General features: G+C 37.8%; 1 protein-coding gene across 1 annotated transcript; it reads left to right on the top strand.

Annotated features, from left to right (window-relative positions):
• The first annotated feature begins 2300 nt into the window (after positions 1 to 2300).
• Positions 2301 to 8480, top strand: psmd11b (proteasome 26S subunit, non-ATPase 11b). The gene is made up of 13 exons (XM_046853791.1): positions 2301 to 2458; positions 3516 to 3617; positions 4045 to 4241; positions 4356 to 4413; positions 4624 to 4818; positions 5048 to 5192; positions 6041 to 6101; positions 6199 to 6261; positions 6366 to 6491; positions 6665 to 6700; positions 6915 to 6966; positions 7934 to 8076; positions 8175 to 8480. Exons 1-12 carry the CDS (start codon positions 2368 to 2370, stop codon positions 8074 to 8076), a joined length of 1269 nt encoding a protein of 422 aa, XP_046709747.1. The 5' UTR covers positions 2301 to 2367; the 3' UTR covers positions 8175 to 8480.
• The last annotated feature ends 1548 nt before the right edge of the window (positions 8481 to 10028 follow it).

Here is a 10028-nt window from a genome sequence, read left to right as displayed (position 1 = left end):
GGATACGTATATAAAAATTCATGTCAGGATAAAAAAATATAAATGCTGAAATGAATTCATCATTAATAAATGAATTGTGGGAATAATCACGTCAAATTAACACACATCATTCAAATAAAGTATTCATGTGAAAGAAACTGTAAAGAAAAAACATTGTGAAGAAAAATTAATATTGAAAATTGACTTGGGGAAATATATAATCAGTGTAATCAATCACATTCCTGTGTACATTTTTCATGTATTGTTTGTGTTATTAATCCCAATGTGAAGTGTATATGACTTTTGTAAAAGACTAGTCTTGAAAATGTGTCTGGTCATTATTTTAGTTACACAGCAGTGTAACACTGCCTTAAATTACATTAGTAAGTTATATATTTAACTATTGAGTTAATGTTCAGTAATATGAATGCTTAGACAACAAGCCATTTTGATCCTAAAACAGGAGCCACATGGATACAAGTTCACACCAACCACGCCAACTTCAACACTCTGTGTCCTTCAGAAAGACTTAATGTGTCATACAGCTTTAATTCACACTTTAAATCATTGTTGTTTGTAGTCATTAAGGCTTCCTTAAGGATTTATCAGTTTTATTTGTATTGTGCTTTTAACAGTGAAAATTGTGGCAAAGCAGCTTTACAGAAATAAATACATGAAGAACATACATTTTAATGCTTAAATGCATTTCTGTAAGTTAATGCCTAATTAGCAAGAAGTGACTGTAGAAAGGAGAGGAACCAGAAGGACCAGAGAGGAACCAGACTCCCCATCCTCACCTGGGTTTCACCGAATGTCTATTCATCATGATTGAATCATTGCTAAAGTAATTAACTGTTAACTGATAGAGATTTAAGTGCAAACCTGATTGATGGTAATTAATCCATGTTAATCTCAAGTGTTTTTTTGGTGTTCACCTGGAAGCCATCATCAGCAGTCAGTGGTTCCAAAATGATGATACTGAATTCTTAATTTTTAAATTCTAATTCTGTTATAGCAAAACAATTTAAAAAGGACAAGTGAAAGGACAAGAAAATTGCTTGGAAAATGAAAAGTAAAATATTTACATTAAAAACAAATTGGAAATTATGCAAAAGTTCTGTTAGATCTGTAGTTCACAATCACCACTATCAACACAATATATTTTCTTAATAATTAGAGTTATTTCTATGTCACACACCAATAATTATGCCGGGTAGAAGTTCCCAAACGGTACACATATTGTAAAAAGGAAGACACATTGGGCACCTGAGAAATGCAGAGCATTACAGTGCAGGGAAATGAATAATACATATTTTTGTACAGAATGCACACTGTAATCTGCAAGTGCATCGGATACAAGCTATCAAGTTATTATAGTCATTAGCCTGTTTGATTGGTCATGTGAATTGATCAGGTTTACCCAGCTGTATTACTCTGTAACTTTCAGGAATATCTAATATATAACATTCAGTAACAGCTCTATGTCTGTGTAATGTTTAGGAAAGCTCCAAGGCTCTAAAACGTACAGGAATAGCTCTATGGCTCTGTAATGTTTAGAAAAGTGCTATGGATCTATGTTTTGGAAAGCTGTATGGATTTAGGACATTCAGGAACGGTCTATGGCTTTATAATATTCAGGAACAGCTGTATGTATCTAATGTTTAGGAAAGCTCTATGGCTCTATAATGTTCAGCAACAGCTCTATGGCTCTATAATGTTCAGGAACAGCTCTATGGCTCTATAATTTTTTAGAAACAGCTCTATGGTGATATCCTGTTCAGGAACAGCTCTATGGCTCTATAATGTTCAGAAACAGCTCTATGGTAATATCATGTTCAGGAACAGCTCTATGGCTCTATAATGTTCAGAAACAGTTCTATGGTGCTTTCGTGTTCAGGAACAGCTCAATGGCTCTATCACGTTTAGGAACGCTCTATGTTTTTGTAACATTCAGGAATAGCTTCATGGCTCAGTAACATTCATGAACAGCTCTATGGCTCTCTAAAGTTCAGGAAAGTTCTATGGATCTATAACATTCAAAACGTTTATTGCTCTATAACTTTCAGGAATGACTCTATGCCCCTATAACCAAAAATATTATTGTACAAGTTTAAACAATGAGCATAATAGTTAAAAAGTTAGACTACCACTGTATCGCATCACTCCGATCTCATCGTGCTCACAGAGGTCGGAATAAGGGCTCTCACGTGCCAGATGACGCGCGTGACTTGTATTGTGATATGCAGATGCGCTGCACAGTTCCAGCAGGATGCTGCCCGGGGATTAAACTCAGCCGCACTACAAACTCCAGAAGCCTCGCGATCGCGACTACATATTGGTGCTGATCTTCGCAAGGGTTTGTGGGTAGGCAGGTTTTGAATAGGGAAGATGGCAGCCGCGGCAGTGGTTGAGTTTCAGAGAGCTCAGTCTCTCCTTAGTACGGATCGGAACGCTTCTATCGACATTTTACATTCTATAGGTAAGCAGCTCCGCGTCCTCTTTCAGCATTTTACTGTTTTTCTGTACACAGATAGCAGCGGGGGGGAGGCAGTTCTCTGACCAGGCGTGAGCCGCCGGCTGCCGCGGTGCTGACTCACTGCACCGTGTAGCCGCTCGAATCATGCTAATCATGCTAACTCGCTAGCCCGGTGTATTTAGCCCACGTTAGCTTAGCGTGCTATGCTAAGCAGCCAGCGCACCGGTCAAGGCCGCGATGACAGAGATGATATTAAGCTAACGCTGTCCGATGTGAAAGCAGAAAAGCGAACTCTACACATTTACTTTTAATAATTATAAATGCGTTAAAGAGATTTACATTGTTCTAGTGATCGGCAAGATGTGCGGATAAAATCACATCAGCGACTTAATTTTCTTTCTCTAAACCAGGGTTCAGAGAGAAAGAGCGAGAGGATGTTCTTGCATTCGGAATCAGCTAGCCGGCTAGTTAGCTTCCTAGCTACCATTTTGGATTTGGGCTTGAGAACCTTCCCCGTTCATATTAACGCCATTTCCACAGCGAGGGTTGAGGTTTTAGTGTTCACTAATAAGATAACTGAGGTTTATTGGCTTTACATGTGCCGAGTCTTGATGTCTACCTTTACTCATAATATCAATTATAATAGTCTGTCAGGCAGCACTGGACTTTAAGACCATTCTTGTTCATTCCTATAAACCATATTATTCCAGTAAAGTAGGTGTTAGTAGCTGGTAAATATAAAATTCCTAAATAAACCACTAACTTGTAAGAGAAACGACACATTTCAGCACTTTCACACACACACACACACACACACACACACACACACACACACACACACACACACAATAGTTTTGCTCAAGACCTAAACAGTGACTGTACGGTATTATAAACACAACCATCTTTTTTTCTTCTTCTTAGTCTTCTCTTATCACATTGATCATTACCAGTCTTCTAAGTGTTATTAAATTTGTGCATACGCATGTCTTGCTTATGTCATTTTTTCAGCTTTTTTCCCCCCTGTGTTTAAGTGCCTAATTAGTGCATGATGTTTCCCCAGTCAGGCGAGATGTTCAGCAGGATGATGAAGAGGCGGTGCGTGTCAAAGAACAGAGCATCCTGGAGCTCGGCACTCTCCTGGCCAAGACAGGACAAGCTGCAGGTAAGGTTCTTTAATCCTGGAATATCAGCACATTTGACTTTCTTGGATGTGATAGAAGAACCAGTAGATAGATTAGATAGTAGTTAGACAGTAGTAGACTTTCATTTCAGGAGCAAAGAACAGGGACGTGGTTTTCCCACCTTCAGTGCACTACTGGTGTCTGATCATGGGGTATTGGCTGATACTGACACCTTTATGGTAACTAAGCTGACGCTTTGAAAGCTTCTGATGCTCTAAGTTGGGCAAACTATCAGTGTTGCAATGAGACAGGTTGGGTCAGGATGTGTGTTGTCAGTTGATATGTTTACACTATAAAATATAATATTAGATCAGATAAAGATGAGAAAAGTTGACTCTGATCTAGTACTGCTCCAGAGTTATATTTTTGTGATGTACCTCACTGTAATGGTTTACTTTGTATTCACAGAGCTTGGAGGGCTCCTGAAGTTTGTCAGACCTTTCCTAATCTCTATAAGCAAGGCAAAGGCGGCAAGGCTGGTGCGCTCGCTGTTGGATCTTTTCCTGGATATGGAGGCAGCCACAGGACAGGAGGTGGAGCTGTGTCTTGAGTGCATTGAGTGGGCCAAAGCTGAGAAGAGGACATTCCTCCGACAGGCTCTTGAGGTAACGAACTTTACTTTACGCACTTTGACATTTGCTGCATGGATGAGCAGTGTTATAAGAAAGTAAGTATTACAATAAAATGAACTTGCCTGGTGTATCTCTCTTGTCCTATAGGCTCGTTTGATCTCACTTTATTTTGACACTAAGAGGTACCAGGAGGCTTTGCAGCTGGGTAAGTTTTTTTACTACACTTAATTTTTTTTCTTTGTAATTTAACTAATACATTAATTTTATAGGTGTTGCATTTGGGCAAGAATAAAGTATTACAACTATTTCTTTGATACATTTCTGTATGAACATCAAAGTGATTAAGAATGTTTTTTTTAGTAAAAGGGAAGATTAAATTTTTTTTGGTTAATCAGAATTTTTTTTTCTTCTTCAGGTTCCCAGTTACTCCAAGAGCTGAAGAAGATGGATGACAAAGCTTTACTTGTGGAAGTCCAGTTGCTTGAGAGTAAAACCTATCATGCACTCAGTAACCTGCCCAAGGCCAGAGCTGCTCTTACCTCTGCCAGGACCACAGCCAATGCCATCTACTGTCCACCCAAACTCCAGGCAGCTTTGGACATGCAGTCAGGCAAGACATTAAAACATACTGCCAATCAATTAAATATTAGTGTCCGTGTTGAATATTGTTAATTTGGAGGTATTAACTACATTCATACTGCTTGTCAATTATAATTCAGTTATAATTATAATTCAGTCTCCATAGGCATGCACTGTAATGATTAAAATGGTAATGACAAAATGCAGTGCAGTAAGGCTACTGTGTTCATTCTAAAACCTTGTGTTTGTATGCTTTGTAGGCATTATCCATGCTGCTGAAGAGAAGGATTGGAAGACAGCATATTCTTACTTCTTCGAGGCTTTTGAAGGCTATGATTCCATCGATAGCCCCAGGGCCATTACTGCGCTGAAATACATGCTTCTCTGCAAAATCATGCTTAATTTGTAAGTATAAATAGAAGCACAGCCTATAGAGGTTCTCCTAGGAGCCTAAATTGTCTTTTGTCCTGTTTTGGCCAATGTTTTTTTATGTAGAGCTCCATTACATAACACTAGTGTACTTGCAGGAATACATATTGTGAGATACTGGTAATTTTTTTTTTTTTTTATTTAATCAGTACAATCAAAAATGGCCTACACTTGATGACCAATAAACAACTATTGGTAAAACCCAAAAAGCTAAAAAATAATATTGGAAAAAAAGAGGAATTGTTTATTCCTGAACAAATTGATTGCTTACTTGAGATGCTATATTAACATGTGATGGGTGACTCAATGTACATGTATCACATCAGTGATGCAGGAAAGTAAGATTTTTAATATTTGCAAATAAGGTATATTTGCAATACAGGGACTAATTAATCAATTACCTCAAATTTTTTCTTTGGCCTATAAATTTGCTGGTCAGGTCTGATATCTTGGTTCTTCATGAAAAGAAAGAGAAATCATCTTGTCATATATAAAAATTTGCCACAAAGAAAAGCACAGGAGCAAACAGCGATCATTTATTGTTTCCAAAGAGTAACCATCACTAGTACAGGTGGCTTGGTTTGCTACTCTGCCTATGGAGGTTTATTTAATTTTTTATAACTGTTAAATTATATCCCTACTACCCTTGTCCTATAGATAAAATGCTGCCGTGCATGCCCCTATGTGACTCCAGTGCCTGATACTACACATCTATAGATGAGCTAGAAATCATGAGCGTCTTGCTGCTTGCTAGTGCAATCGTAGGGTCATAGTGAACTAGCTGAAATTGATGCACACCACTAAAAATCTCATTTTGTTCTCAGGCCGGAGGAGGTCCAAGCCCTGATCAGTGGCAAACTGGCCTTGCGTTATGCTGGGAGACAAGTAAGCCTTGTTTTTGTGTCCGTATTCTGGGTCTGGATTGTTTTCCCTGTATGTGTATAAACTATACATGTCTGCGTTTCTGCTTTACCTATAACAGACAGATGCGCTAAAGTGTGTAGCGCAAGCCAGCAAGAACAGATCATTAGCAGACTTTGAAAAGGTGAGACTTGCTGATGCTTACGTAGGCAAATTGAGGTTTTCTCTCTTTTGCTTATTTGTCTAAGCTTGTATTTTTTTTTTTTTTGTGCATGTCCATACACGAAGGCTCTGACTGAGTACACAAAAGAGCTGAGAGATGATCCCATCATTAACACACACCTGGCCAAACTTTATGACAACCTGCTGGAGCAGAACCTTATCCGGGTCATTGAGCCCTTCTCCAGAGTACAGGTAGTGCACACGTCTTAAACAATAACTAAACAAAATAAACCGTGCATAATATTAGCACATTTGTGTGCTTAATAAAATGGTTTCTGCAACAGTATTGCTGGTTATTTGTTTTTATTAAGATATATTTTCTTTGTCCACTTCTGCCCCTGATCGTCTTTTGTATTATTCTCTAGATAACACACATATCGGATCTCATCAAACTCTCAAAGGTAAGTTGCTGGTGTAGCTTAGGCTGTGTAGCACTTATTCTACTCATTTTTACTTTTATTTTTATTCACAGTAGATAAATATTGCTTTGGGGAGTTGATTCAAAACATGTTTGCTTGTTTGTGATGTGAAATCACAACATGCTAATAAATTAAGATGACATAAACAAACCTTCCAATCCTATAAACCTGTGAGCTTAATTGTTTTGTGTTACAGGGTGATGTTGAGAGAAAGCTGTCGCAAATGATCTTGGACAAGAAATTTCATGGTTAGTCATCGTTATTCTTTATTTTTGAAGGAGCGAGCTGTTGGTTATTATTGTCATATGTACTACATGGTGTAAAGTTTGTGGAAACCTGACTCTTGGCACCTATTTGTGGCTTTTCCCCCCAAAATGTCAGAGGTGAAGCACAATAATTGTACTGAAGGTCTTTGTACATTGCAGTAGAAATAAGATTTACATTCACTGGACCTAATAACATGTTGCCCCTGTATGCAAACTGTGCTCTGTGAAGACATGGTTTTCCGTTTTTTGGAGTGGAAGATCTCACCGGACCTCACTTATTCTCAAAATGAACAAAGGTTTATATGAAACATTGATTAAAATCCTTGCGCTACATAAAAGATGGACACTACATTGTGATCAGGGTACAGGTAGGGAACGCTGGCAAGACTGGCTATGCAGCATAACTAAAAGGGTGAGCAAGTATCACAGACATGCAGGATCTCTGGGATAAGAGACGGCCTGTCGCACCACTGTTAACAAACCTAAGTGAACACGTGAGAGTGGGAGGGACAACATCCAAACATCCAAGTTTATCAAAACACTATATCGATGATCCCACCAGAGCTGCTCTTTTACCTAAGAATAACCTACATACAACAAGCATGTTTAAGTAAATGTTTTCAGCCAAGACTTGAACACAGAGACTGTTTCTGAGTCTTGAACACAACTTGGAAGGCTGTTGCATAACTGTGTAGCTATGCAAGCTGTGCCCCCTGCTTTAGTCCACACTATTTAAGTTACAAACGAATAGCCTAATAGGATTATAATGGACCAAATATTTGAACAGGTGCTATAGTGTGAGACTGTGGCGCTTTGCACGTTAGTCATAGTATTTTATAATGAATGCGAACCATTATAGATTGAATATGGGTGTAATAGTCAGGCGTCCACAAAATTTTGGCTGTGTAATAACTGTCACCCCTTAACATTGTCTTTATCTTTATTTTAGGCATTCTTGACCAAGGTGAGGGAGTCCTGATCATATTTGAGGAGCCACCTGTTGATAAAACCTATGAGGCAGCTCTCGAAACCATCCAGAACATGAGCAAAGTTGTGGACTCGCTTTACAACAAAGCTAAGAAGTTGACATAGGTTTGTTTTAAAGTACTTGCACTTTCATTGATGCAGCACTTTTGACGTATTTCAATTTTTTTTTTTAAAGAAATTATTTTCTTTTCTTTTTCTCGCAGAACAAAACACGAAAGGATGCTACTCTGCAGAGTGGATGTGTGTGAGTGTATGTCTGCATGTGTGTGTGGCCAACATGTGGAACCTTTTTTTTGTCAAGGCGAGAAGGGACAATATAGAGTAAGAATCACAAATTTCAACGGGATTCACTTGTTCCAACTGAGTTTTTAACTCCTCTTTCAATGGACAATTTCATCCTTCTCTTCTTAATTTTGATGGTTTTTTCCTCCCCGATGTATCTCTCATCGGCCAACATGGCCATCAGGGAATATTGTACAATTACAATAAAGTCTCATAAAGTCACCGTACAGCATTGTACAACTCTTCTACGGTTTAAGTTACAGCCTGTTAAGGTGCAATACTGACCTCACTGTGGGGGATAAAGGGGGAAATGTGGGTAACTGTGGCTGTCTCCATTAGTCCTCATGGGAACATATACTATCCTGCGTGCAGGAAGATTCTTTTAGGACATGACATAACCAGGCATTTATTACATTTGCATGGTTAGGGCCTTAGATAGATAGTTTCTGTAGCAAGCACAGTTGCCAGCAGTCACACCAGTCACAGCCATTTTGTTCAGATTATGTATTATACAGTTTAACATTTGCTCTGGCAGTATACTTTTCATTATACACATTGTCTTTAAATCTATCAACATGTTTGCTGTATTAAGCACCCTAGAGTTGTCCTGTTATGAAAATAGCATTACAAATGCTAACGTTTGACTGCAGTAGAAATAAATTTCTTTTTATTCCACTGAACTATAAAAGCTCCACTATAAAAGTTCCTTCTAAAACACACAGTGTGGTTCCACCAGGATCTGAATGAGATTTTTCTTTTTTCTGATGTATTAAACACATCTTGTTTGATTCCTGCTTTGTGTTGCAGGAGCGACACAGGCCTGAAAATACTTTATTTTACACAATTTTCTTTTCCAGGTTAAGATTTTTTGCATGTCTTTTGTGATTTATTTGGATATTTTATACTTTGGGAAGTTCATGCTTGCTTTTGTACCTATCATGGTAAGGTTGGTATGAGCAATTGTAGATATCCTGAAATGCAAATCGCCAAAAAAAAAAAAAAAAGAGATTCACTTCAAAGGAGGTGTTAGGAATTGATTTGCTCACTTTGCTCACTCTCGATGGGGATGTGCATTTGAATTTTCACCTTTTTTTTTTTGTAAGAAAAACATGACTACTAAACATGTGCTTACTGATGAATATACCAATTAACATTTTACCTGTGTGTGGAGGACTTTATTTTCCCTGTGTGCTAAACAGTATACATATCAATCCAGACCTCTGACATCAGACAGCAGAAAAAGATTAGGTTGTGTGCTTCATTACTTCTCAAACACCACATAGGAACGGAGTCCATACAAGCATTTATTTACTCTTAATAAACAATCAGAAGGAGAGATTCAATGTTATTTAATACTATACACTGAACACTAGCTTCTGTTGTCTAGCTGTTTTATAAAATCAGATCACTTCTATTTCAGATTTACAATCACAAACACCTGTTTCACAGGGGATCTCCGTATCAAGGTTATTTTAAACTAGTGTCAGTATATAGTATCCAATGTTCAGATTACCTTTAATTAATCATTTCTGGTCACAGCTGCATGTTTACACTTATAAAACTGCATTTGGTTATTTTTAGTAACTTTTTATCTTGATTTAATACAAAGACTGCATATTAGACTACATTTTGCTTTTGTGTGAGGTGATGACCTTATTCAGTATACGACCATACAATATATGAACTAAAGTATTGAGATGGGTAACTTTTTCAGGCATATGTGGTTTAACTCCACACTTTTACCATCAAATTGGAGGCACATGATTGTATATGAT

Source organism: Silurus meridionalis, chromosome 7 (genome assembly GCF_014805685.1).
Source record: "Silurus meridionalis isolate SWU-2019-XX chromosome 7, ASM1480568v1, whole genome shotgun sequence".
NCBI classification, from domain to species: Eukaryota; Metazoa; Chordata; class Actinopteri; order Siluriformes; family Siluridae; genus Silurus; species Silurus meridionalis.
This window is presented reverse-complemented; position numbering and strand designations above follow the sequence as displayed.

Coding starts and splice junctions, on each gene's coding strand:
- psmd11b (XM_046853791.1), top strand. CDS start 2,368: ATGGCAGCCGCGGCAGTGGTTGAGTTTCAGAGAGCTCAGTCTCTCCTT. Junction 3,618..4,044: donor CAAGACAGGACAAGCTGCAG/GTAAGGTTCTTT, acceptor TTGTATTCACAG/AGCTTGGAGGGCTCCTGAAG. Junction 5,193..6,040: donor TGCAAAATCATGCTTAATTT/GTAAGTATAAAT, acceptor TTTTGTTCTCAG/GCCGGAGGAGGTCCAAGCCC.